The following is a 26,517-nucleotide window of genomic DNA, read 5'->3' as shown; positions in this document are numbered from 1 at the left end:
ACATGCATTGGTCACGCCTTTTACCACAAGTCTCTGATTGGCTGGCAGTGTGACAACATGTGGCCCGAGCTGGATGAAAAGATCATTTGAAAAATATTCCACTGTCTGCTTTGGATTTATGTGACGCAAAGTTTGCAGTTGGTCAAATGAATTGTGATGAGATGCTGGCAGTGGGGAAAGAGCGCCCTCTGGTGGCCACATTGATATCTGCATCAGCCGCGAGTCAGTCACGTGGTGAGCCACTAATCCCAGCCAGCTCTTTTGCTTGATTTTTGACTTCAGGTCAGAGGTCACTGATGACCTGTTAGAAGCCTACTCACAATTGAAGAAATTAAAAAATGAACGTTCACCATGAGGAAGGTCCGGAGAGCAGGTGGAAGTCGAGTTGTATTCGCGACCGTGCACACGCATTCTCGTGGACGAGAGCAAAAATGAGGCCGACACTTTGTCAATCACAATCTCTTTATACTTTTCCCTCTAAAATCTCTGCCAAACAAGAAAACACAACAATCTCTGTCTACAAAACGTGAACATACTCTTGTGTGTGTGTGTGCGCGCGCGTGCGTGCGTGCGTACGTGAGTGGATGCTGCAAAAGTTTAAAAAAAAATAATAATCTGTTTGAGCTGTAATAAGAACTTGCATGAATTTATTTTCATCCGTTACTCTTGTGATGTTATTTACAGTGTGAGACTGCAAAAGTGTTAAAATAGAAGTGTTTGTCATGTGCTTATTTACATTGTGTGTGTGTGTGTGTTGTGGTCGTCTATGCGTCGGCCGCCTCGTCCCCCTCCTGGACGTTGTTGGACTTTCCCAGCGTCTTGATTTTGGCCAGCGTCTCCACCAGCGTCTCTTTGACGCTCTTCTCCAGCAGCCAGCCTTCGCTCTCGCATTCGGGGTTCTCGGGGTCGCTCATGGTTTCCAGAGCCGTGCTCAGGTACTTGAGGCCCGCCATGTCCACACACTGCATCACACACGGAAAAAGGCGGGCGAGGGAGACTTTCACACAACGGCAGTACCATCAATGGAATTGCATCTCATGGCTGGCGCCGTCCAGGCCGAGCTGAAGGCGGCTTTACCGAAGAGGAAGACTCACCTGCAGCACAACGGTGGCGGCGACCAGCACGCCGATGGCGGTCATCAGGCAGCTGAAGTAGGCGAAGAGGGCCTCGCGGCAGCCCCGCGTCCAGATGTTGAGATCCTCGCTGCGGTGGTCGTAGTCGTAGTGGGCCGAGTTGTTGGTCAGGTGGTGCTGGATGCAGGGGCGAGGCGAGCCCGGGTTGCAGCAGCTGAAGGGGACGCTGTCCATCAGGAACTTCCCGTCCACGTTGCTCAGGACGCGACTGCAAGGCAAAGGCCGGCGCGCGTCAATTCCGACCCGACTTTGGACTCGAGCTTGGGCCGAAGCCGTACGCTAACAACTTTGGCGCCAACTTTGTGCGAGGAACTTCATGTAGTGCTTTGCTGCCCTAACCTTTTGGGACGTGTTCTGGCCGAGAAGGCCAGAATTCCTTCAGTGGCCCTCCCACCGTATTTGTGGACAAATTGGCCAGTGTTATTTATTTGGACCCGTGATTGGCCAACACATGGTGTGGAAAGTGATCCCTGGAGGGCCCGAGTCCTGCATGTTTTCCATGTTCCTCTACTCCAACACACCTGCTTCATCAGGATCATTATCAGGCTCCTGCCAAGCTTGCCGATGAGCTTAAATAGGACTCAGCTGTGTTGAACGTGGGAAAGCTCTGAAACATGCAGGACTCAGGACGGACGGTCAGACTTTGACGCAAGCCCACCCGAAATGTGCCGAAAACCTCGAGCCGAGATGCGCGCGCCCAGTTGGCTTTGGGTTTTGGAGGCAGCCTAACTAACGCCAGAGCGGACACGAGGCCCGACGCGTGCCAGCGCCCGTCGGGACGTCATTGACCTTGTCATGTTGGAAAAGATCACACGCTGGCAGATTAAGGATTTAGGAGAACTCTCACCTTCTAATCCTCCTTCATCCTGCGCTGACCTGATTCTCATTAGCTGCCGGCTATTCTATTGTAAGGCCGAATGGAGCGTTTGTTTGGCGTTTTGGGGCCAGCGCGCTCCCGACAAGACGGGCGACGGCGACTCACTCACTCTTTGACCTCGCCGTTGCTCATGTCCAGGTAGCGGTTGCTGATCCACTGCACCTCGAACCAGTCCCTGTAGTTGACGTTGCCGCAGCAACGGAACTCGATCTGCGTCAAGTCCAGCGTGCGTTTCATGAAGCAGCGTCCCGGCGTGTCGGTGTCCTTGTAGAAGCGGACGCTGTTCTTCAGGCCCTGCGACAGCGTCAGGTAGACGGCGAACTGCATGAGGAAGCAGAGCAGCGCCAGCAGCAGCAGCAGCAGGTTGAAGGCGCAGCACAGCAGCAGGAACTTCCTCAGCATGGGCTTCCACTTGGAGTACTTGAGGGGGTCCAGCGAGTCGTGGCACACTTTGCCGCCAAAGGCGTTGAGGGCGGCGGCCAGCAAACCCGCCAGGATCAGCAGGTTGGGCACCAGGTGGCTCTCGCTCTCGTCCATCAGCTCACTTCTCTTGCGCAGCTCCACCTTGAAGAAGACGCCCAGGCCCAAGAGGGCGACGCCCGCCAGGACCGACAGCCAGTAGAGGATCCACAGGCCCTGGGCCAGCTTGACCCGCTTCTGCAGGTTGAACTTGACCGGCATGAAGGGCATCTTGAGCAGGCGGGTGGTGGTGGACAAACCTTGGCGAAGCTTGGAGTTTCTTCAGCAGTCAGCCTCCGCATCCGTCAGGCCAGGCCATGCTGGCGGTGGGCCGGGGGGGCTCCCATCGCGCGCAGCTGCCGCAACTCACAACTTGTCGGCCGCAAAGTCTTGGCGTGGCTTCTCCGAGCTTCGCTGGCGACACAAAGTGGCCCGTGTCGGCTCCTTGAGCCCCCAAGCCAATTAGCTGAGCCCATAAGCGGGCTTACGCTAATTGGGGGCGGGGCGTGCCGTCATGGTATGAAAATCTACCCGATGTAGCTCGCTGATTCTCAAGCTGGGTGGGGGCCGCGGGATATGATCCTATTTCACTTATTTGCTCCCAAAACCAGTATTTGATACTCATAATTGGTTTGATCGATGCCAGTGTTGTATCGTGATGGGGGCGGGGCTGGGGGGTGGTTGGCGGAGTGGTCACTATTTTTTTAACAAGTGGACGCTATGTGCTGATTTGAAGTCCCCCTGTTTCTTTTATCGCTCAGTTCCTTAGACCGCAAAATTTGATTTGGCAGAGACATCTTCTGTTGAATTACAGGTTTAATAAAAAAATATACACGTTTCCTCCTGTAAACATCACGAAGCATATGATTTATTTATACATGTATTTTGGGCAAGTTGTAAAATGTCTGAAGTCCTCTTGTTTATGTTTAACAAATTTCTAAGATCCTATGCCAAAAAACGTTTCTTGGGAGTAGTAATATGGGGGCCTCGCGGCTTCAAAAGTCTTGACCCATCAGCTATCCAGTAATATACACAGATCAGTGCTCGTCGACCACGTCCCTGCAAGCCGTTGACGCCACAGGCCGCCATTTTAGCACTCCCAGCTCGCGGGCAGACAACTGTATACAGTAGATTAGACAGACATTTCGTAGGCTCTTGGTCACTTTTAACAAGTGGACGGTATGTACTGCTTTGAAGTCCCCCTTTTTCTTTTATCGCTCAGTTCCTTAGACCCCAATATTGGATTTGGCAGAGGCATCTTTTGTTGAATTACAGGTATAATTCTTTAATAACAATTATACAAGTTTCCTCCTGTAAACATCAGCAAGCATATAATTTATACATGTATTTAAGGCAAGTTGTAAAATGTCTGAAGTCATTGTGTTTATGTTTAACAATTTTTAAACACTCATAAATCATGCCAAGTACTGTCTAGCGTCGTCCGAGAAACATTTATTGGGAGTGGTAATATGGCAGCCTCGCGGCGTCAAAAGTCTTGGCCAATCAGCTATCGGCTGCTATCCAGTTTGACGTACAGATTGGTTCAAAACCCAAAACGTGCTTGTTTTTCTTCTTCTTCTTGTCCTTATTGTGGATGAATGTAATCAAAGCTTGAGCTCGAGCGCCCCTTCGATGCTCCAGTCGCCAATTCAAATGTTGTGCTTGTTGTCCAAGTTAGCCGCCGCCTTCATCAAGTCTTTTAATGGTCCACCCACTTGATCCACTTCAACTTTTCAAGTATCGTGACGAAACCTTCAAAACACACACACGCGCACCGGAAAAGATTTTCCTGTTGTCATCTTGACAGCAAAAGCCAAGCAAAAAGTTGAGCAGAGTTGTTATTGAGGACCCGTCGATCCGAGGTAAGTTGGACCACTTTTTTCTCTTCTTTCTTTGACTTCCTTCACGCCCTCGTTGGCGGCTAATTTTGCTAACGTTAGCTGCTTCCGGTGATCTGCGAATAAAGTCAACGTGATAAAAACACGAAATCAATAATCAGAAGTTTGACGCCTAACGATTACGCGTGGGGTGGTTAACATCTAGATACTGTCCTGGAAAAAGGATGACGTGAGCCTTGTTTCTTTAGTTGGACATTTGAAATGCGTGCTGCATCTTCAGTAAAAAAAAAAGTTTTTAATTATTATTCGCTCTCGCTCTTTTATAAATTAAATGATGCCAAGAAAATAGCTTCCTAAAGTTGTAAGACAGAAAACAAAGTAGCCTGCTCATTATTTACGTGATGTTCCAAACTGTTAGCATCTTTGGATGTTCTTGTTGCTTTGAGCTGTGCTGGGATTGGACGCAGCATCCATCAGCGATCGCAGCCCAGGAGATGGAAATGGATGTCCCTAATCTTCCCTTTTCCGGAGGCGTGGAGCCGATATAAAAAAAAGTTAATATAAGTGAAATATATTTGGACTCTTTTTATATATATATATGTTTTTTAAGATATATCCAATGCTAGAGGTTGCAATCTTGCTGGACACCAAGTCTTTCCGGGTTTTATGTCGCCAGTACCGATACTTTTCAAATAATGAAGGTGGAAGGCATCAACAAATTGCTATGTGATCTTTCCTTTTATATTATTAGCTAAAAAGCAGGACACGAGGAGGTCAAAGTTGATTAGTAAATAGAAAATACAACTTCATACTCCATATAGTGTCAGGTCTGAATCTTTTTTTCTTAGATAAGCAAAGTGCAAAAAAGTTGTTAACTCTTGGGGAAAAAAATGCTATTTTCCCCAAAGTACTCTTCCAAAAATGAATGAAAATTCTCCCTTGATTGCAAGTCGGTCACGCCATAAGAAAGATACGAAAAGCAATTCCTTTTCCAGTAGGATGCGTGTTGAGGGAATTGAAAAGAAAAGTTGAATATTTCATTGTTGTGGCTCGCACTGCAAAGTCACGTGACGGCACCAAATTGGAGCAAGTCATTGCGCGGCGGCCGGTTCGAAGGAAATGCCGGCAGAGCCAAAGTGAAAGGAACGCTCGGCATGGCCTTGCGCTCGTATTGATACTGACTTGCTATCAATCATTCCGGATGGATCCGATGGGTGAGGCCAAAGTGGGTCAGGATTTCCAAGTAATTGGGAGAAGTTCCGGATGACTTCCTGAAACTTGGTGGGTGGGGCCTGTTTGCCATTTGCGGCCAAATGTCCCAAAAGGTCAAGTCGGCTTGCACAAAATGTTATCAGCACGCTTTTCAGTGTCAGCAAATGTCCAGCGCTTCAACATTGCTCTTCATGTGCACGTTTGCTCAGCAGATGTACTATTATCGCTATGACAACGCCGAGGTCAGCTGCTGCTACAAATACCTGATGTTCACCTACAACGTCATCTTCTGGGTGAGTTTCTTCCTCTTCATCCTAACATCCTGTTACGGTGAGCAGGTGCCCGCCACAGACGCACGCTGGCTTTCAAAAGTCTACACACCCCTGTTGAAATGCCAGCTTCTTGTCGTCATATGCAGGTGCTCGTCCAAAAATTTGAATATCCTCAAAAAGTGCAATCATTTCTGTCATTCCATTCAAAAAGTCAAACTTTCATAGATTAGAGATTGCAGGGCCCACAACTTAAGCAATTTAAAGTATTTATTTGTTTATATTGACATTATTTGGGCTTCCAGCTCATAAAAGCCATGACAACAGGATGTCCAATAATGTGAAGAAATCAGCATGCATAACCCTAACCCCGACCCAGTGTTTTGCATGGAGAGAAAAAAGAAGATGGATGCATGGAAGGTATTTTCAAAACGGTATTTCAATCTTGTTGATTGGATTCCCTTTGCCTTAACGACTGCCTCGATGCTCCGTGGCGTTGCCCGGGGTTCTTGGAAGTCCAGGCGTTATTGATGCTTGCTGTCAACTCTTTGTGTTTGAGTTTGGTGGCCTTCATTTTCCTCTTGATAGTATTTTGTTACGAGAGGAAAACGAGGGCCACAAAACAGTTTCATTAAGAGGAAAATAACCAGAGCCAAAATGAAAAAGCTGTCAGCAAGCATGAATAAAGCCCGGGCTTCCAAAAACTGTTGTTTGCTTTTATTGATCGTTTGAGAGAAATAAAGATCACATCAAAAGAAAGAACGTGACCTTGCTGTTCCAATACTTTTGGAGGCGATGTACAAAGTTCAATCAAGGCGAGTTTGCGTTTGCTGACGTCCTTCATGAAGGTTGCAGGCAGCAAAAGTCACGGGCGGACAGACGGCAAATGTTGCTCCTGTGTTTGGCTCAGCACCAAAGCGACTCATTTGTATTTTTGTAAACGTGTCCTGTCCTGTCCTGTCCTGTCCTGTCTGTCCTGTCTGTCTTGTCTGTCTTGTCTGTCTGTCTGTCTGTCTGTCTGTCTTGCAGCTGGCCGGTGTGCTCTTCATGGCGGCGGGCTTTTGGGCGTGGAGCGAGAAGGTAAAAGCTGAAAGCAAAGCTGGAAGATGGCGGAGGCGGATCAGCGTTGTGTTTGTTCCTCAGGGGGTCCTACTGGACCTGACGCAGGTGACCCGCCTGCGCGGTTTGGACCCGGTGTGGTTGCTGCTGCTGGTGGGCGGCGTCACCTTCATCCTGGGCTTTGCGGGATGCGTGGGCGCGCTCCGCGAAAACATCTGCTTGCTCAAGTTTGTACGTCAAAAGATGCGCCAAGCGGCAGAGATAGATTCCCTTTCTCTGCCGCCTGGCACGCCGGCCCAACTGGGGCCAGGGCTAGAGGCGGGGTCCCACCTGGACCGGTCTTCGCCGCCAGCTAATGACGAGGCCCGTGAGGGCGAGCGGCGCCACTTGTTCGTCAAGCTGAAGCTTTGGAACGAGGAAGGTAGCCGGAAACAAAATGTCCCTGGCAAAGGCAGGCAAGCCGGAGTCTTGATTGGAACCCCGATCTCTGCCCAACGTGGGCCCAAAGTCGGCCGCGTCGTTCCCATGATTGACAACAAATGTACCGATCATTGAAATGCGGTTTTCGTGCCTGCCGCTCAGTTTTCCGTCATGATTGGCTTGATCTTCCTGGTGGAGCTGGCGGTCGCCGTGCTGGCCGTGCTTTTCCAAAGTCAGGTGCGAGAATGGATCAACGGCTTGTTCCTGGCCAACGTCAAAGCCTACCGAGACGACATCGACTTGCAGAACCTGATCGACTCGCTGCAGAGAACGGTAAGCTGCGGCCGGCGTGCGCCGACGCTCCGCCGTATAAAACGCGGGGCCTTGTTTGTGGTGCAGAATCACTGCTGCGGCGCGCGGGATCCCGACGACTGGGACGTCAACGTTTACTTCAGCTGTAACGCAACGCATACCAGCAGAGAGAAGTGCGGCGTTCCCTTCTCCTGCTGCGTGGCCGATCCCGCCGTGAGTCCGCCCGCCCGCCGCGCCTTCCTCGTCTTCGTCGCCACGTTGCATGTGCCGAGGTCGGACTCAAACCTGCTTTTGCTCTCCAGGACTCGGTGCTCAACACTCAGTGTGGCTACGACGTCAGAAAGAAAGCCAAGGTGAGGCTGGAGCCGGTCCTCGTGGGGTCCGGGTCCTCGTGGGGTCCGGGTCCTCGTGGGGTCCGGGTCCTCATGGGGTCTGGGTCCTCATGGGGTCCGGGTCCTCATGGGGTCTGGGTCCTCATGGGGTCCGGGTCCTTTCCGTTGTCCGTGCCAGATGTGATCTGGCTGCCAGATTGTATCGGGGTCGCCTACTGATGACGTCACGCTAAAGGATTGTCTGGAAATTGTCCGTCTACAATTGTTCAATAAAGTTATATGAAAAAAAAAATCATCGGTTGACGTCAAAACATTGGAAAGAAAATATTAAAGTTGTCATTTCAGTAACAAATTGTATGCACTGAAATTGTAAGAATGCAAATAAAGCTAAGAATATAAAAGCAGGATGCTTTAAGATCGAAGAAATAAAAAAATCGACTGAAGCGCTTGACGATGACGTCATCCAGCAGCGCCAACGAAACGTGCGATTCAGATGTGGTCACGCTTGGTTTGCTTTCTTTTATAGCAGTTCGCAAATCACAATACATCACAAAAACAGTCTTAATAATAATAGCAACATATTAGCAAATCTAAACCGATAATAATTGTCACATCTCAGTAAATGAGTTTGTGTATTTATCCAATCTATTTGATTATTCATCCAATACATCTTGCCTTTATATTCTTAGGATTATTTACGTTTTGACAATTTCACTTCATACATTTTGTTATTTAAATGACATCTTAAATATTATCTTTCCAATGTTTGACGTCCGCTGGATGACTGCCGGCCAATCGGGTAGCGCGACGCGTTCGTTGGCCGACCGCCACACCATGTGGCAGCCCCATCACGTCTCGTACCGTCTCCCGGCGAGCGGACCGTTGCCGTTGGGCTCACGAGACCACGTTAGGCCGCTGCGGATGAACTGACGAGAGGCCAAACGTCATCCATTGGACGCTCGGAAAAGCCAAGGTGACATCACTTCCTGTTTAGCGGTGCTGACTGTGCAAAACGTTGTGGTGCTCTCAGGGCCAGTGGCCGGACGACATCTACGTGAAAGGTTGCGTTGCGGCGCTGGAAGACTGGTTACCGGCAAACCTTTACACGCTGGCGACCGTCTTTGTCATCATCTCGCTGCTGCAGGTGCGAGTGCCACAAAGGCCACACACACACACACACACACACACAAGCATTCAATGAAAAGAGAATTTGGGACAAGATTAACAAAGTTGAATGTTTAGGAAAGTGTGCATGTGTGTGAGTGAGCGTTCCAGAATTGGCCGCGCGTGCATCTGGAGGTCGATTTTCTGTTTGTATTCGCTGACACGTGCACGAAATGAACGTGCAGGGAACAAAGTTGCAAGGGATGTGCAGTGTGAAGTGTAACGTCTGTGTGCTGCCCGTCAGATGGCGGGCATCTACCTGGCCAGGTCGCTCATCTCGGACATTCAAAAGGTGCGCTTGTCTTACTGAAACGGGCGGCGGCGGACGGACGGCGGACGGGATAACTTTGCTTGAGGTGCGCAGCGCCGGCAAACGGTCGCCAGTTGAGCTGCAGCCCATTTTGCCTTTTGGATCTTTCGTCCGTTCGGGGTCGCACGTGACGGCGGACTGATGTCACGTGACCACGCCATGTCGCTCCGATGCACAGCAACCTGAAGACAGACAGGAAGTGACGCACTGGATTCCTTAAACGCCGCCTTCTTGCATTTGTACAGTGAAATGTGATCGTGTTAATCATATTAAAGCATCTTTTTATACGCTGCTTGAGCTCCTGATTGAAGGCTTGTTATTTACCCACAATCCATTGTGCTTTGACATCATGGGGGAGGTGGAGTGCAATTTTCCCGATTGTCCCAAAGGGAAATGGAGCGGTCCACATTACGCTTGCTGCTAGCTGGGTAGCACCACACTTCCATCTTTGTGGGTGGGGGTGTTGACTGATATTTCACGTCGTAGTTGTGGTGTCTGTTGTAATCGGGCGATTCGACAGTCAATTCAGTATTTGTCATTGTGCAAATAACGTGGCTTATAATGGTAACGTGGCTTTTGGGGTCCCGTGAGCAGAAAGAAAATGGGCTAGATGCCACGGACTTCCGGGTTTTACACATCAGCGCCGTTTCCGGCCACTGCTGGCCGCGTTCCAACACTCGCACCCCCCAACCGCGCGCTCCCGCTCATCGGCGGGAGGGAGTCTCAAATGCTTTGGCCACTGAGACAGAGTGTCGCAGCGTCGCACTTTCGACGGGAACGCGCAACCGAGGGGCACAAAGGCGGAAGCGCAAGTACCGGGACGAGGCCCACACGCTCAGACCTTGTGACCATGTCAAAGTGTCCTTGCGCAAGACACCGAACCCCAATTTGCTCCCAGTGGCAGCAGCCAATCACTAGCGAATATAAACATCAGAACGTTTATTTACAACAATTGTGAACAGTGAAAGATTTACAGGTTCATAACAATTTACAGGTTCATGAATGGAATGCACATTGAAAATACGATCCCCACTATACTGTAGTCAGCCACTAGATGGCGCAGAAATGTCTCAACTCGTATTATGTGTACAGTTTGAAAGTCGGAAGCTGTTCAAAAATGGTTTGTTCAACCATTGTTACATTTATTTCAATAAAAGGGATTATTTGGAAACCAAAAACGTAACGATTAGTGAAGGCATTTTGCAATTTTAGCAAGAAACATGAAGTCGACGCACATGATTTGACTTAGCCCACCCCCGGCCGCGAGTTCGATGGCCCCGAACACGGACGTGTGCATATACTGAAGTGACGTCCGTGGACGGTGACCCCGAAAAGGACACGCGCTTTGACGAATCCAAATAGGCACTGCCATATGAATCGGGCCAACAGGGGGCGCTGCCGCCACGCCAGCACCGTCCGTTGCGAGCCCGGAAACCCCTCCCCCCTCCTTCCCTAGAGTGCGCGGGCGGAGTCGGAAGCGTGCGCGGGCGAGTGAGCGTCGCATGGTCCGTCCGTTCTGAGGTTCCGTCGCGTCTGCTTGGACGCTTGCTTTCGTTCTTCCTTCCTCCCTTTCTCCGCGGCCGTAGCCTGCGGTACTACGGGAGCGTCTCGTCGCGCTCCACGTCGCGGAGAACGCAGCGAGCCACGGCTCGGACGCCCGGGAGACGCCAGCGGAAAGGGAAAAGCGGAAGGCATCGGCGGCGGCGCGCTCGCTCGCTTTCCCCAGTCGGAACCCAGGAACTAAGGTCCGCCCGTCCGCCGGGCCGGGTTAGGCCTCCTCCGGCGTCGGCTGCCTGGAAATGGACGCGTTCGGCGGCGGCAGTTTGGGTGAGTCTGCGGGTCAAAGGTCGCTGCCGCCTCTGGCAATCGGCGAGAGTGAGCGCGTGCGTCTTTCCACGTGTCACCAAGTCTGTCCCCCTGGGCTGTTGCACGAGTGCAAAACGAGCGCGTAGTTGTGCGCCACGAAAGCCATGCTCGGTGGTGACGTCACATTCACGTAAACAAACTACTTCCTCCTTTTTGAATTGTCATCACTCATACGCCGACGTCAGGCGTACGTTTGACGTCACCAGCGCATTATGTCGTACAGCTGAAGGCCTGTGGGTGGCGTCATGTTTAGCTCCCACACAGTCGATGTGAAGTGTCTTAAGGTGCACATCTCTTAATGCTTGGTCGCAGGCTGATTGTACCTTCTGCCATCTAGTGGGAGGGCTTTGAATAGGAATGTTTGTCGCTAAACGTCGCTGGCTTAGATTGGCCAACTAAAAAGAGACTTTGGACTCTGTAGTCCTGCACATGATTTGCGTTTGGGAAGTTGTTAGTTGCTAACCAGATTGTATACGACGGACATGAGCGTCCTGCATAGCGCCACCATGAGGCAAGTTGACGGCGGCTTCTAACTATAAAAATGAAATGCTAGAGATAATGCGGTTGCTTGCACAACCGCTTGGAACAGGTAACATAGTTGGCTTCAGTCAGAATGATCCACATTTAAACTCGTCTTCACACGTGCCAGCAAGTTCAGATGTTTTTACCTGAGTTGGCCTCTAGAATAGCTCGCAGTGTCCAAACTTTTTCATCTGAGCGCCGCATACCGGAAAACATCAAGATGCCAGCCCGCATTGGACTTTTTGGGCGGGTAACTTTACCTTGTTAAACACTTTAAAATCGATCATGCAATTATATATTGTTTATGTAATTGAGTTATTTTGAATATCTACTATGTCGAGGCTTTCAGTTTTTTTGGTTTATGCTTTTATTGAACATATAAACTTAAAGAGAACACATTACAAGTATAAAATATAAGTTGAAGTAAAAAAGAAAAACAAGAATAGGAAGAAAGAAAAGAGTTTATATGTTCAAAAGGGGCAAGAGGAAGTTAAAAACATATCTAGTCCTACTGTTAAAGGTGATAAGGCAAATGGCTGAGGATTATAGTTATTATTATTTTTTTTTAAGTTTTGGGATGGCCTTGTATAGTACTAGAATAGATCCGGTCCTCCACTGAGCAGCAGCTGAATCGGCATCTCTTCATTCAGAACCAAAACGAGAGCACCACGTGATGAAGTTGACAAATGGGACCCGAAACAGAACGCAGAGGAAAATATTATATGATCTTGATTTTCCACAATCTTATAAAATTGTGTTACTATTTTAGATGTGAATTTATTTGCGTCCAGTTTGTATATGTAGTCAAGTTTATTAGAAATAATAGTTTTACTCCTGTCCGCCACTTTTTTGACAGCTGAATTGTAGCCGCACCCCTTTGTTAAAAAATAGCATTGCGGGCCAGGTCAAAAGTAATGTTTAGCATATGTTGTTGGCTGCTAAAAAGGGAAGAAAAGGATAGCGGGCTGTAGTTTCGACACCTCTGTTTGTTATAGCTCATGGCCGTGTACAATTAGTGCACCATTAAGGGGTCCCACTCGCCATTTTGTTGGGTTGTCCCAATGACGAAAATGGCCCACAATGCACTTGTGTGAAAAGCAGTGACATCCGTGGTCCGTACAAGAAGACTAGACGGCTGCTGTGAACCAATGAGAAGTCACGGGGCGGCCATCTTGGGACAGGGTTGCACGCTTGCGCAAGCTCGTCATCTCGCTTGTTGAATTGGACGTTTTGCCCTCAGCAAGCAGGTTGAAGGTCACGCTTTTGGATGGATTCATCTTGGTTTTGTTTTTGATAAGCTGGCATCCAAGCATGGGGTGTGTGGACTTTTGCTATGCCCGCCCCGGAGCTGAGGCCGTGTTTGTCCTACGTTGCAGACGACAGCATGTCGGGCGCCAGCGTGTCGGATGTGAACGAGCGTCTTTGCGCGCTGGAGCTTCGCGTGCAGCAGCAAGAAGACGAAGTGACGGTGATGAAAGCGGCGCTGGCCGATGTGCTTCGCCGCTTGGCCGCTTCCGAAGACCCCAAGAAGCAGCACGCAGGAAAAGGTACGGTGGCCCAATGTTTGGAAGTGCTGACATTCTCTACTTGAGTAAAAGTGCAATGGCTTATGTCAAAAACAAGTCAAATGTCTATGTTGCGGAATCACGTTGATTCGAAATAAGAGCGTGTTTTCCCGCACCGCCCTCATTTGCATAAGCGGGCATCCGTTGGACAGATCTCGGCTAATATGCAGTGGTAACAATTTCAAACAAGAGTTGCCAGAGACATTGAACAAACTCGTCTGTCTTCATGTTTTGGCCCAAATCTTTCGAAACTTTTCAAGGCCGCCACCTGCTGGTGACTTTTGCTCACCACATGCCTTTCCACTGAGGGTATGAGTTGAAAGGCATCCTTGACCAACATGTTGGCCGGCGGCGGTCACAAATTCACAATGTGTGCCCAGCAAAAGTCGCCGACGGCACGGCAGCAGCGAGCACATCTCGGAAACGCCCAACAAGTCGTCATAATAATAATAATAATAATGACAACGATGAGCAAGTGGCTGACATGGTGCAATTTGTGTTGTGTCCTGCAGGTGGCGCCTTGTCCAACTCGCGCATCACCAACGGAGGACCGTCGGGACGAAAGAGAGACTCCGCCTCCGTCAGCAGGAAAGAAACGCTGTCATCCGCCGCCAAGAGGTAACCGACACACCGATTGATGATTAGATTGGTTATTGATCGATCTCCGGCATTGCCAAATGACTTTTGGCCATTTGCAAGCGTACTGAGCTGCGGGAGTCGCTTGAGGTGTGCGCGAGTCCGACTGATGACGTTGAAGCCGCAGCCGTGTGCGTGCGTGTGTCCCCAGCGGAGCGGTCGATCCCAGAAAGGAGGCGTCGGGCGTCCAGAGAAGTCCCATGGAGGAGATCCACGAACGGGACGAAGCTCCTCCCTCCCCCGCGCCCCCCCACCATCCCCAAAGTCCGCCGAGAAGCCAGCCTTGCGACACCAGTAAAAGTTACCTGGCCCCCAAAAGGTTTCTCTTTTTGGTCTGACCTCACTTCCTGCTCTGGGTGGGCTGATCATGCCAGGCCCCCTTGACAAGACTTCCTTGCTTCGAGTGCTAACGCCATCCGTCCATCCGTCCTCTTCTTCCCTCTTGCGCCTCTATTTGGCCGTTGGTGCGTAACCTGGGCCTGCTTTCAGTTAACTGGCTGTAGGTCCTCCGATCGCTCGCTCTCTTTCTTTCTTTCTGTTGGCCACGGCTGAGCCAAGTCCGCCTTATCTAGTGGCCAGGGTGGGATTCCTAACGCCGCCTTCTAACTTCCTGTCGTATCGCCTCACGCTGACGCTAACTGGCCAGCTCACTTCCTGTCTGCGCTCCCTCTCCTCTTCCTTGACACTCAACTGTGTGTGTGTGTGTGTGTGTGTGTGTGTGTGTGTGTGTGTGTGTGTGTGTGTGTGTGTGTGTGTGTGTGTGTGTGTGTGTGCGTGTGTGTGTGTGCGTGCGTGTGCGTGTCAGGGGTCAGAGGCGCTCTGCGGGCATGGAGCGTTCCCAGAGTAGCACCTGGGACACGTCTGATGACAACCGAAGCAAGATGGTGAAAGCGGCGTCAACCTCCAAACTGCTCGCCAAAGTGGTGAAGAATGCTGACAGCAGGTACGCACACACACGCATGCACACGCATGTTCAAGAAGGCTCGAGGCCAACAACGCCTTGAAATCCATCAAAAAGTCTCCGGTCCCATTTCATTCAATTTTTGCCACTTTGCTGGAGCAAAAAAAAAAAAAAAAGTGAAAAGTTTCTTTTCTCTTGGCGTATTTCTTTGATTTCTTCTGATAGCAAACAAACTTTTTTTTGTTGTTGCTAACATTCAAATTGAGGATACACCGAAAATTTCCTGCTGAAAATTGCCCAGAAGTGCATTTTGGTTTTGGGCCGAAAGACGAAAGGGGATGTTGTGATGACGCCAGCGTCGGTGCTGCCCACCCTAACACATGCACGCTTGTGCAAGCCATTGAAGTGACAGGGCGGCCATCTTGCTCATCCCATCTTGCGAGCAGACTACTGTATAAACTTTGAAATCACAGAAGTGCCTGCGTGCGAGCGAGGCAAGAGATTTCTCCCGCTACTGCAGGAAGGCCTTCTACGCTCTCGTCTGTTGAAAATATGCAGTCGGCACATCAAAATGGCCGCCACATTGTTGCGACTCGCCGCCCGGCCAGCATCTCTTGTTGATTGGCAGGGAAAAGTGCTGCCTGCCTCCTAAGCGGCACGCCCGCACCACAAACAAGCAGCAGCAGAATGAAGAGGGAAAAAAAAGAAGCATTTGATTGAATGACATCATCGCTGTTTACGAGTCAAAAAGAAAATTGCAACACATACTCTCTTTGTTTGTTTGTCTTTTAGGCACAAAGATGTGGTGGTGAGCCAAGGTAATCACTGGATGTTGTCGTAGGACAAATTGGTCCTTCCTCCTCCTCATCGTCATCTTCATCATTGTCATGTGACATTTTCCTTGTGCAAGGCGGCCGCTTATTGTTGTTTGTTAAGTGACCATGTTGTTGTCTCAAAGCAGCCAAAATGTCCACCCGGGAGAAAAACAGCCAAGCGGGTAAGTGCTCAGCATGAACATGGCCATGTGGCTAGCTAGCTAGCAGGCTAACTAAGCAAGCAGCTAACCCTTTAGCATGCTAACGGTTTGTGAGTGTTCTCTTCTCTGGCTGCGTGTGTGTGTGTGTCCAGCGGCCGTTGCGTGCGCCGCCGCCTCACGCCCGTTTGCGCCGGCCGGCCGGTGGGCGGGGACGCTTCAGCAGGTGTACGTGTCGCTGCCTCGTCCTCACTTTGCTTTGCTTGCCCTCGCTCGGCTCGTCCGCCGCATTCTCCTGCAAGACGCTCATTCAAATGCACCTTTCCACAAACCTGCGCTCAACTTGGGTGTGTGTGTGTTGGCGCGGGCGCCGCAGAGGGAAACCACATCAAGATGTTCATGCGTGGACGTCCCATCACCATGTTCCTGCCCTCCGACGTGGAAAACTACGACGACGTGCGCACAGAACTTCCCGCCGAGAAGCTCAAGCTGGAATGGGCGTATCCTTTTGTCCTCGCCACGTTTTGGCCTCCACAACAATTAGCCGTTAGCTTAGCCTTGCCAGCAAGCTGAGTTGTGGCACTATTTGTGAGTTGACAAACTGCGGAGAATACATCTTGTACCACTCTTGCTAAGACGTTTGCAACCGACCTTATTTAGGTTGGACCAATCAGGCGTTGGTTAGGGCGGGACGAAACCAAGAAGCATCGATGGCGGCGGAAACAAACAAACCTAATTAATTGTCTTGTGGCAGAATTACTCACCGTTTCCTTGTGAATGTTGAACAGCAAGAGGCACTTTTTTTATCTGGTAAAGATGTTTAACCCTAACCTACGTCCAATCAGCTGGAAGTATTCTACAGCAAGTCCCTCTTTTCCCGAACAGATCTGCCGAGTGAAGTTCCAGATTGATCATGTGAACAGCTCCCTTGAGTCAATCGCAATGATCGATCTGGCTTGTGAGATTACAGATTGCTAACTTAATGCCGCAATGTGCCAAAAGGGTTCAATCTATGCAGTCCCTTGGTTTTTCCTTTTCAAAACAAAAAGGTTTTCGTTGACCTTGAACAGCTTCTGAGGAAGGCGGCAGTTGACGCTGAAACCAGTCAAGGTAAATGAAAAACCTTTTTGTCTTCAAAAAGAAAAAGCAAAGGACTTTTTTTTCTTTGTGGAACAGCAACAAAGTTGCGTTTTTTCTAATACAGAGTAAATCCAGTGGAACTTTTTTTTGTCTGCCTGCTACAGGTGACAAGTAGTGACTTGAGAATTTTGCCCAAATATTGCAAGGTGCGATTCCAACAGTTGTGCAAGCAACAGATTGACTTGAAATAAGAAAGTTGCGAGGGATTGCGGCGCGAGCGAGCAAGCGAAGGCTCATCTGAGGCAAGAAGCTCTCGGATTGGCTGATGAAGTGACGTCCAGGGGTGCCGCCTAAACGTGTTGTGACCTGTCGTGACTTGAGGTGAATTGCTCGTCGGCGCGCCAGATGAGACGCCGTCCCGGTGAGAGCGTTCGTTATCGGTATGGACGGTGAGGCGCGACGCGGCCGGCGGACATTTTGACGCCGTTGTTTTCTTGACGGACGAACTTTCAGCTACGGTTACCGAGGACGAGACTGCCGAGCCAACGTGTGCCTGCTGCCCACCGGCGAGATGGTCTACTTCATCGCCTGCGTGGTGGTCCTCTTCGACGAGCACGAGCGAACGCAGCGGCACTACGTGGGACACACCGACTGCGTCAAGTGGTGAGTCGCGTTGCGCCCTCGTCCGAATGGCCGAGTCATGACAACCGTCTCTCAACTCTCTGTCTCTCTCGCAAGCCTGGCCCTCCATCCCGACAAGATTCGCATCGCCACCGGCCAAATTGCCGGCGTGGACAAAGATGGACGGGTGAGTTACGCGATCCAAACATGTTCCGTCCACAAGCTCAAAAGAGGATTTGCTTTGGCTTGACAACTGACAAAAAATCCAAGCGGCATTTTCACACTTGGTGATTGATTTGCTGAGCCGGAAGTCGATTTGTGGCGCGCACGTACCCTGTGATTGATGCGTATTTGCTTCAGTTGGACTTCGACATTTTGGGACGGTTACCCAATTTGGATTCCATTTGCTGGGAAAATGTGGATGCATACGCTGCCATCTAGTGGCTTGACGCCGTAATGCAGTCGGCATGAGTTGGGGGAAATGTCATTTCGGGTCAGACGGCTTTTCCTCTTTTCTTTTTAGCACTGGCAGGCCGCATGAAATGACGTGCAGGGTCTCATTTGACCCACGGGCCTCGACTTTGACACCTGATGCAGCTTACAAAGACAGCAATTGTTTGATATGATTTGGCCCTTGAAAAATGTAAGAAACAAACTTTGTTGGTGTTGTTGTTTTCCGTCTGCTTTTGATGCTTCAGCAGCACAAGTTGTTGTAAATGTTGGCGCGCTACCGGCAACGCTCACCAGAGGCGAGACAACACGTCAGATGATGCCAATTGTGGCGGACAAAGTTGAAAGCGTTTACACCTCGATAGGAAATAAAGAGCAAAAGTGACGATTGTTTTGAAACGGCTCAAATGGGGCAAAAGGTCGGTCGGACATGTTTGATTGGGCATCTTCCGGTCTGGCCGAAAGTGGGCGTTTCCCCGCTGCAGTGTGAAAATCATCCCGTCCTCTCGTCTCACTCGCTGACTGCGTGCGCGCCGCCACTTCCTCCGCATCAGGCCGGGCGTGCCGGGCGTGCCGGGCGTGCCGGGCGTGCCGGGCGTGCCGGGCGTGCCGGTCGCGATTACGTCGCTGGCGTGTGACAGATGAGAAACATTCCATCAGTTTTGCGTGCTTGTCAATGTGCGAGCGTGTGAATGTTTTTCTGCGCGCAGGCTGTGGCGCCGCACGTTCGCGTTTGGGACAGCGTCAGTCTGAGCACGCTGCAGATCATTGGCGTGGGAACGTTTGAGCGAGGCGTTGGATGCTTGGCCTTCTCCAAAGCCGTGAGTGGTCGCCACATGTCGGTACGTCCGCCCGCTATCCGCTCCTGGACTGACTCGCAGCGCGTTTGCCGCTTCAGGACTCGGGTCAGCATCTGAGCGTGATCGACGACTGCAACGACCACATGTTGACCGTTTGGGACTGGCAGAAGAAGTCCAAGATGGCCGAGATCAAGGTGCGTGCGACCGCCGTCCGTCCGTCCTGGTTTGCGCCGCTTGTCACCTTTGTGCTTTTGCAGACCACCACCGACGTGGTCCTGGTGGTGGATTTCCACCCCACCGAGCCAAACACCATCATCACCTGCGGCAAGTCTCACATCTTCTTCTGGGCCTGGTCCGGCACCTCGCTGGCTCGGAAACAGGGCATCTTCGGGGTAGGTTGAGAGATGGATTTTTTTTTTTTGATTGATCTTTTCCAATAATTGCGGTCATGCACAATTCCAAAGCAGCACCGAAGACATCTCTGTGCTTGAATGATGGCAAAAGTTTTGCTGAATTTGTGGCGTTTGTCAGAAATACGAGAAGCCAAAGTTCATCCAGTGTTTGGCCTTCCTGACAAACGGGGACCTTCTGACCGGAGACTCGGGAGGCGTCCTGCTGGTGTGGACCCGGAGCGCCGCTGACACTTCAGGCAAAGGGCCGCGAGGTGAGGACAAAATTCGAGGGCCGCCAAATGGCCGCCGGTTCACATTTGAGTCTAAAACAAGTTAAGTTTTTTTTTTGGGGGGGGGGGGGGGTCACTTGATTTCTGGTGAGATGAAGTTGTTGTTTTTTTGTCTGGCCACTCATTTGTATTTGTATCAGCTTCGACAGAAAGAATGGAAAGAAAAAAAAAGTTTTCTTTAGCGGAAGCAAGTGAAGCAAGTTAGCTTGCGTTTTGATTTTGCAAGCTGACTCTAAAATGATTTGCAAGCAACAAGGTTCTAATCATTGCACAATTTGATTTGGAAACATTTGTTTGATTTGACGTATGCCGGCGGTCGTGTGCCAGTGCCGACGTTTCCGGCATCGCTTAAACAAGAGCCGGCTCGCTGGCTGGCTTTTGGATTACGGCAATGGAGCGGCTCCAAATGTGCGTTCAGTCTCGAGCACGCCACTTTGGATTGTGTTTCCGAAATCAAGAATGCAAAAAAAAAAAACGTACTTTGACGTCAAGTGGCGACGGCTGCAGCTTTGTTGTGTCTGCCAAATGCTGCCGTGAAGCCGCCTGTAAAAGTCTCATTTGCTGCTCAGCCTTTCAGATCAGCCGGCAGGTGAAAGGTCACGAGGGCAGCGTCTTCTGCCTGTGCCAGATGAAAAGCGGCGCCGTGCTGAGCGGAGGAGGAAAAGACCGCAAGGTCGTCCTGTGGGACCACCACGTCAGGGCCGAGCGCGACATCGAGGTGGAACTGATGCCACGCACGCACATACACGTATTTGTCTTTTTGTCTTTGTGACGACGTGTTTGTGCGTGAAGGTTCCCGAGCAATACGGAAGCATCCGAGCCGTGTCTGAAGGGAAAGCAGACGAGTTTCTGGTGGGAACGTCGCGCAACTTTATTCTGCGAGGAACCTTCCACGATGGCTTCACGGTGGAAGTTCAGGTAAGGCCCCGCCCACGACGTTCACGGCTTCCCATCGGCCAAATGTCCAGGACGTCTATCAACTCCTTCCCAGTGGAAAGACACGTAGTGACCAAAAGTCACCAACAGGTGGTGACCTTGCAAAGATTTGAAGAGTTTGCTGACGGCATTCCAAAAAACTATTTTGCCGGCAGCAGGAACCAGCGTGGGCTCCGCGTGGGCTCCGCGTGGGCTCCGCGTGGGCTCCGCGTGGGCTCCGCGTGGGCTCCGCGTGGGCTCCGCGTGGGCTCCGCGTGGGCTCGCCGGCCTTCTTCTGCAGCCATGCCAATTTTCATTTCAGCTGTTTTAGGATACATACATGAAAAAAGTCATGTGATCCATAAGGTCAATTTCAAGGTCAACTCCAACAAAAGGTCAAAGGTTGACCCAAATCTGCACTAATGATTGCAGATTTGAATTATTTTCCAACAAAGGTTGAGCCAGTGCCACGCTCATGACACACGCGGTGGCCACACCCCTTTTGACCAAAATATCCCAATTGGGCCATCGCTCCCTCAAATTGAGCTGAAATGTGAGATTGAGTGATTGCAAGTTTGCTCCAAATGCAAATCTGCTGTCGACTTTGGCGCCGAGCGGCTGTCTGGCATCTCTTGCCGTCGTTGACAGACGTCATCGTTTTCAGCCAAAGTGCACAGACGCAAGCGGGTTTTGGTCCGTCCAGACGGTCCTGGTCAGTGGGGGAGGCGCCGGCTGTTCCAATTGGTTAAAAGTGTTTTAATTGCGCTTCCCATCCAGGGTCACACGGACGAGCTGTGGGGCTTGGCGTCGCACCCGTCCAAGGCCTTGTTCCTGACGTGCGCGCAGGACCGCCTGGTGTGTCTGTGGAACGCCGAGCGGCACCAGCTGCAGTGGAGTCGCAGTGTGGAGGTGAGTGATGATGTCACTTCCTGTGCAGATGATTGATTGACAGCCGCGCACCTCCGGCAGGAACACGGGCACTGCGCCGACTTTCATCCCGACGGCGGAGTGGTCGCCATCGGAACTCATTCGGGAAAGTTAGTCTCGCATCATCGAGGTTGGCTGGTGTGGTGGGCGGGGCTAATGTGTGTATGTGTGTGTCAGGTGGTTCGTGCTGGACGCCGAGACCACCGACCTGGTCGCCATCCACACAGACGGCAACGAGCAACTGTCCGTCATGCGCTTCTCTGTAGGTGGGTGGAGTCGATTGGCATCCGGGGGCGGAGCCAGGCTTTGTGGCCCGTCAAGCCCAAATTTGATTTGAAAGATGGATGAATGTCGCGTTTGGGGAATATGAAAGGAAGCCGCAAAATTGGGGGCGGCCATTTTGGCACTTGCTGTTAGTGTTAATTTTGTCAACGGAAACTAAACAATAATAATTTTGTCAACACACATTTTTCACCGGACTTAATTACTAAATAATAAGTGGGACTTGCATTTTCATCGACTGATGAAGACAAGATATAAATGTAATTAATAAAAACTGGATTCAAATCTATGGACATTTTAGTTCATAAACAAAAACGAGACGGATATTATATGATTTTGTCAAATCTTGTCACTGACATTGTCATGTGACATACAGGGACACACCCCCTTTCAAATCTGCAGCTAGCATTGGACAGACAGGAGGTTGATTGACAGAAAGAAAAGAAAATTATAGTTCTAATGTAACATTAATCCATCAACTATAACGTTCCAACCATAATGTTAATCCAACCGCTAACTAATGCTGGCTAATTTACTAGCATGGCGCCAAATTGCTAATTAAATAGTTGCCAATTGTTGATGTACTGTAATTTTGTGTGAATTTGTTTTTCATCAAAAAGATGAGAGGAAATTTGATGTAAAAAAAAAAATTATATATATATATATATATATATATATATATTATATATTATATATATATATACGGGTAAAATGTTTGTCCTGACTAAAACTAGACTTAAACGTTGACTAAAACTAGACGCATAAAATGATGTTATCTTGGACTAAAATGCTCGATTTATAGTCGACTAAAAATGGACGAAATGAAAACGGGATGAGGTTGACTAAGTGAGATAAAAACTAACCAGCGTGACTGAAATTGGACTAAAAGTGAGACTTAATTTAAAAATGGCTGATAAAATTACCTCGACTTGGTGTACACGGGGGATTTTGGCTGAAGGCAAAATGGCCGCCGCTGCTGACGGGAATGCGTCCAACATGTTGTGTGTGCTGCAGATGGCGCCCTGCTGGCGGTGGGATCTCACGACAACTTCATTTACGTGTACAACGTGGCCGAGCGAGGACGCAAGTACAGCCGATACGGAAAGTGCTCGGTAAGTGACACCTTTGCCGGCGCTGCTGACGGGGGAACGAGCAGCCAATGAGCGCGGGAGGTCCTTCGCCATCCTGACTGCCCGCCGGATAAAAACGGATTTTGTAACTGAGGAGACCCAAATGTGGCTCCGGCAGACTGACGAGTCCAATCCGTCTTTGCAGGGTCACTCCAGTTACATCACGCATTTGGATTGGTCGCCGGACAACAAGTTCATCATGTCCAACTCGGGAGACTACGAGATCCTCTACTGTCAGTCAGCACGTGACGCGTGCCAACATGGCTGACATGCGCGCTGTTGACACGTTTCTTCTTCTCCTCCATTAGGGAATGTTCCAAACGGATGCAAATATATTCGAAATCGATCCGAGTGCAAAGACATCGACTGGGCCACCTACACCTGCGTGCTGGGCTACCACGTCTTTGGTCAGTACGCTCGTCATCGTCGTCGTCGTCATCATCACACACGTCACAAGTACACGGCAACATAATCCATTTGGCACTTTGGACTCATCCGAGGAAGGTGACAAGATTTGGGCGAGCGGCCGCTAAAGGCGACGACACAATGTCAGAACTAAAAAAAAAAAAACAACACCTTGGCACATAGCGCCGTCAAATGAAAAAGCGTTCCTGCCCTGCACGAGTGCTGCGTTTTGGGGCCACGTAAGATCTTGCACAAGGTCCAGCAGCTGCAAAATTCACATTTGCACATTGCTTGAACTGAACAATTGAGTTTGAGTGAGAAGGTCAAAGGTCAGGTTAACGATGGCTTGCTTACCAAGTCATGAAATGAAATCATGTTTTTGTACCACTGATCTGAATATATGACTGGATAGCCGATCGCCCGTACACGCCCGTGCAAGCCGTTGAGGGCGGCCATCTTGCTCCTCCCATCTCCTGAGCAGACTACTGTATAAACTAAACGGTATACATACAGATTAGACAGCTCGTGGGCCGGGTGGGGTGTTTGTGGCGGGGCGGTCACTATTTTTTAACGAGTAAAAAAATAAATAAATTGTGAATGGTATGTGCTGCTTTGAAAACCCCTTTTTCTTTTATCGCTCAGTTCCTTTGAACCCAAAATTAGATTTGGCAGAGACATCTTCTGTTGAATTATATATTTTTTTCATAAAAAAACAAAAACAAGTTTCCTGTAAGCATTATTAAGCATGTAGTTAATACATGTATTTAAGGCAAGTTGTAAAACGTCTGATGTCCTGTTTATGTTTGACAAATTAAAACATCATAAATCATGCTGTTTCTACTAAGTACCGTTTCAAATGTTCTCCAATTTAAATACTGTAAATGTAAAGGATCGTATGCCGAGAAACGTTTCTTGGGAGGAGCAATATGGCGGCCTCCCCGCTTCAAAAGTCTTGGCCTATCATCTATCCAGTCATATATTCAGATCAGTATTTTGTACTTACGGACGAGGTGGCGGTTTACAAAATGGCCGCAACACGTTCACGAGAATGTTTTCATGAAACTCGTGTAGGAAATGCGGTCAAGCTTGATTGGACAATTTTGCAGCCTCAATTTGTTTGACTTCCTGTTTGTGGGAGAGAACGTTCCGGAACATTCTGAAGCTTTCTGTGTGTGCGTGCGTGGCAGGCGTGTGGCCGGAGGGCTCGGACGGGACCGACATCAACGCCGTCATCCGCTCGCACAACAGAAAGGTGCTGGCGTTGGCCGACGACTTCTGCAAAGTTCATCTCTTCTCGTACCCGTGCGCCACGCCCAAGGTGAGCCCGCCGCTTATCGGCCGACCCGCCACAGAGCCGTTGCCAACGCCTTGTGTGTGCGTGTGTGTGTGTGTGTGTGTGTGTGCGGCAGGCTCCCAGCCACAAGTACAGCGCTCACAGCAGTCACGTGACCAATGTCAGCTTTCTGTTTGACGACGCTTACCTCATCTCCACCGGCGGCAAGGACACCAGCATTCTGCAATGGCGTCTGCTGGACAAGAGCAACCCCGCCGCGCCGGGCCACGTGCTCCGATGCGCGGACGACGGCACGGCGCTACCCTCGCCCCTGACCCCGCCTCCCGAGTTAGAGTTAATCCAGCCTCCCTCCCTGGAGTTAACCCCGCCTCCCTCCCTGGAGTTAACCCCGCCTCCTCCCGAGTCAGCACCGCCCACTTCCCAAGGTCCCCAAGACGGTTTGGAGCCCGGCGACGATCCGGCCGCACTGGGTGACGGCGAGGGCCCGCCGTACGTCACGCCCCCCTCGTAGGCCGGCGGGATGCGGAGGTCGGCGAACGTTGGCCGTTCCTTCGTCAGTTGAAACTTTTGGAAAACGTTGTCAAGCTTCACTCGCCAATCAGATGTGGCCGTCGAGCGGGCCCGTGTCGCATTTTTGAGGTTTGGGGTTCAAAGGTCGCAAGTTTGTGTGTAGTTAGCATGTTGTCCTTGTTGTGCTCAAGTGGCTTTTCCCTCCCACATTCCAAAAAACTTTGAGAAAGGTGTCAGGACCGGCACAGGTGAGGATTTGTCGAAACTTTTTGCCGTGTCTGCAGCAGAAGTGGAAATGCGCCTTTGGGTGGGCGGGGCAAAAACGTTGGGAAAGACGACAAGAAAGGGCCAGAGAACGTTCTGGCAGGTGTTTGATTGGCAGACGCTTCCCGGTTGCGCCATCAGGCCGGATCCGCGCTGCCTTCACCTTGACGTCCGTCACGCCGGGCCGAGGCAAACGCGCGCGTACTTTTCATGTTTCCAAAGCCGACGTTCATGTTTCATCTCGGAACGCAATCTGACGCCACGTTGGCTGGAATTTGGCGTGGGTGCGATGGCGGGATACCAACGCGGATGGCGGCACCCGGAGCAGGATAGGCTCCTCCTCTTCCTCCCACCTGACCCACCTGGTGTCTGATACCGAATCGATCAGCCTGCCATCCGACTGGCTCGTCCGCCCGCCAACTTTTTTGACTCCCGTCGGAAGGCGCCGCCCACCGAGGCCGATCTTGCCTTCCGTCTTCAAAGGTTTTCTTTTACTTTCGGGACAGCGCGACTTTGTGCCCTTTTGGTATTGGGGTCACCATGAGCCATGTTTTGGTGGCCCTGCCAGAACCCCAACCACCACTGGCGGGCACTGTTTAAGTCATGGGGGGGTAATAGCAAAAGTTTGACCTTAGCCGTTGATTTTTGTGCATGTTGTGTGTGTCGTTTCTTCTTTTGAATCTAAAATGTACTTTTGATGTTTGTGGGGCTTTATATCTTGTTCAAGCCATTCCTTATGGAAGGATTTAACCTGACACACAAAAATGTGTGGTGAAAAGATCGATCAAATGGATAAAACTCCAAATATTGATGAATAAATATTTGTAAAAAAAAATTGATTACATTGTATTTATTGGAACGATTGTCGTGTTGTCAGTGAGCTTACTTGATGGTATTTAGGTTTATGAAGAGGATTCCTCCTTCCGCTTCGGCGGGAGGAGGGAAATGCGCTCTCGCCCTCCCTGGTACCAGCGTGGTCGACCGAACTTTGTTGCTTGTTTATTTAGAGTTTTACCGAGTTCCCCTTTTAGTATTTTTGTTAAATAAATTGTTTTCAGTATTACATGCATCCCTGCCGTGGCTCTCCCGCCTCCCTGCATTTGGGTCCTCCACCCCCACAGTGACAATTATCATACATCATGTTTTTTTTTTTGTTTTTTTTTATGTGTCTATTCTACAAAACACAAAAAAAGACTCGGGTCAGCACCTGAGCATGATCGACGACTGCAACGACCACATGTTGACCGTTTGGGACTGGCAGAAGAAATCCAAGATGGCCGACATCAAGGTGCGTGCAGCCGCCGTCCAT

General features: G+C 50.2%; 3 protein-coding genes across 9 annotated transcripts; 2 read left to right on the top strand and 1 right to left on the bottom strand.

Annotated features, from left to right (window-relative positions):
* Window positions 1–444: 444 nt before the first annotated feature.
* prph2b (peripherin 2b (retinal degeneration, slow)) lies at window positions 445–2,918 on the bottom strand. The gene is made up of 3 exons (XM_077582345.1): window positions 2,120–2,918; window positions 1,095–1,341; window positions 445–962 (listed from the first exon to the last, which is right to left on the bottom strand). Exons 1-3 carry the CDS (start codon window positions 2,698–2,700, stop codon window positions 765–767), a joined length of 1,026 nt encoding a protein of 341 aa, XP_077438471.1. The 5' UTR covers window positions 2,701–2,918; the 3' UTR covers window positions 445–764.
* Window positions 2,919–3,131: 213 nt separating this feature from the next.
* tspan14 (tetraspanin 14) lies at window positions 3,132–9,677 on the top strand. 2 transcript variants are annotated; one of them, XM_077582346.1, is made up of 9 exons: window positions 3,132–4,331; window positions 5,729–5,812; window positions 6,818–6,868; window positions 6,932–7,078; window positions 7,430–7,600; window positions 7,667–7,792; window positions 7,882–7,932; window positions 8,942–9,055; window positions 9,320–9,677. In XM_077582346.1, the coding sequence occupies exons 2-9, from the start codon at window positions 5,732–5,734 to the stop codon at window positions 9,383–9,385; spliced, it is 807 nt and encodes a 268-aa protein (XP_077438472.1). In that variant the 5' UTR covers window positions 3,132–4,331; window positions 5,729–5,731; the 3' UTR covers window positions 9,386–9,677. The 2 variants fall into 2 exon arrangements, with proteins under 2 accessions (XP_077438472.1, XP_077438473.1); XM_077582347.1 differs by having other exon boundaries at window positions 3,133–4,331; window positions 5,732–5,812.
* A 1,168-nt stretch (window positions 9,678–10,845) lies between these two features.
* On the top strand, window positions 10,846–26,047 carry eml4 (EMAP like 4). 6 transcript variants are annotated; one of them, XM_077582338.1, is made up of 24 exons: window positions 10,846–11,212; window positions 13,150–13,320; window positions 13,851–13,956; window positions 14,126–14,293; window positions 14,780–14,917; window positions 15,668–15,693; window positions 15,837–15,872; window positions 16,225–16,348; window positions 17,442–17,591; window positions 17,667–17,736; window positions 18,710–18,820; window positions 18,898–18,993; window positions 19,057–19,191; window positions 19,331–19,463; window positions 20,051–20,199; window positions 20,274–20,399; window positions 21,174–21,305; window positions 21,366–21,433; window positions 21,501–21,589; window positions 22,620–22,717; window positions 22,881–22,968; window positions 23,044–23,142; window positions 24,328–24,458; window positions 24,550–26,047. In XM_077582338.1, the coding sequence occupies exons 1-24, from the start codon at window positions 11,185–11,187 to the stop codon at window positions 24,943–24,945; spliced, it is 2,868 nt and encodes a 955-aa protein (XP_077438464.1). In that variant the 5' UTR covers window positions 10,846–11,184; the 3' UTR covers window positions 24,946–26,047. The 6 variants fall into 6 exon arrangements, with proteins under 6 accessions (XP_077438464.1, XP_077438463.1, XP_077438467.1 ...); XM_077582337.1 differs by having other exon boundaries at window positions 15,834–15,872; XM_077582341.1 differs by lacking the exon at window positions 14,126–14,293 and having other exon boundaries at window positions 15,834–15,872.
* Window positions 26,048–26,517: the final 470 nt, after the last annotated feature.

This window comes from Vanacampus margaritifer, chromosome 12 (assembly GCF_051991255.1).
Source record: "Vanacampus margaritifer isolate UIUO_Vmar chromosome 12, RoL_Vmar_1.0, whole genome shotgun sequence".
NCBI lineage: Eukaryota > Metazoa > Chordata > Actinopteri > Syngnathiformes > Syngnathidae > Vanacampus > Vanacampus margaritifer.
The sequence above is the reverse complement of the archived record's forward strand: the minus strand, read 5'-3'. Positions and strand labels throughout refer to the sequence as shown.

Excerpts from the sequence above, each read along its gene's own strand:
- prph2b (XM_077582345.1), bottom strand. The coding sequence starts at position 2,700 with ATGCCCTTCATGCCGGTCAAGTTCAACCTGCAGAAGCGGGTCAAGCTG. Across the intron at positions 1,342-2,119 it reads AGCAACGGCGAGGTCAAAGA|TCGCGTCCTGAGCAACGTGG; the intron begins GTGAGTGAGTCG and ends TTTGCCTTGCAG. Across the intron at positions 963-1,094 it reads CCGCCACCGTTGTGCTGCAG|TGTGTGGACATGGCGGGCCT; the intron begins GTGAGTCTTCCT and ends TGTGTGATGCAG.
- tspan14 (XM_077582346.1), top strand. The coding sequence starts at position 5,732 with ATGTACTATTATCGCTATGACAACGCCGAGGTCAGCTGCTGCTACAAA. Across the intron at positions 7,601-7,666 it reads TCGACTCGCTGCAGAGAACG|AATCACTGCTGCGGCGCGCG; the intron begins GTAAGCTGCGGC and ends TTTGTGGTGCAG. Across the intron at positions 7,933-8,941 it reads ACGTCAGAAAGAAAGCCAAG|GGCCAGTGGCCGGACGACAT; the intron begins GTGAGGCTGGAG and ends TGGTGCTCTCAG.
- eml4 (XM_077582337.1), top strand. The coding sequence starts at position 11,185 with ATGGACGCGTTCGGCGGCGGCAGTTTGG. Across the intron at positions 18,821-18,897 it reads GCTTGGCCTTCTCCAAAGCC|GACTCGGGTCAGCATCTGAG; the intron begins GTGAGTGGTCGC and ends TTGCCGCTTCAG. Across the intron at positions 21,590-22,619 it reads CGTCATGCGCTTCTCTGTAG|ATGGCGCCCTGCTGGCGGTG; the intron begins GTGGGTGGAGTC and ends TGTGTGCTGCAG.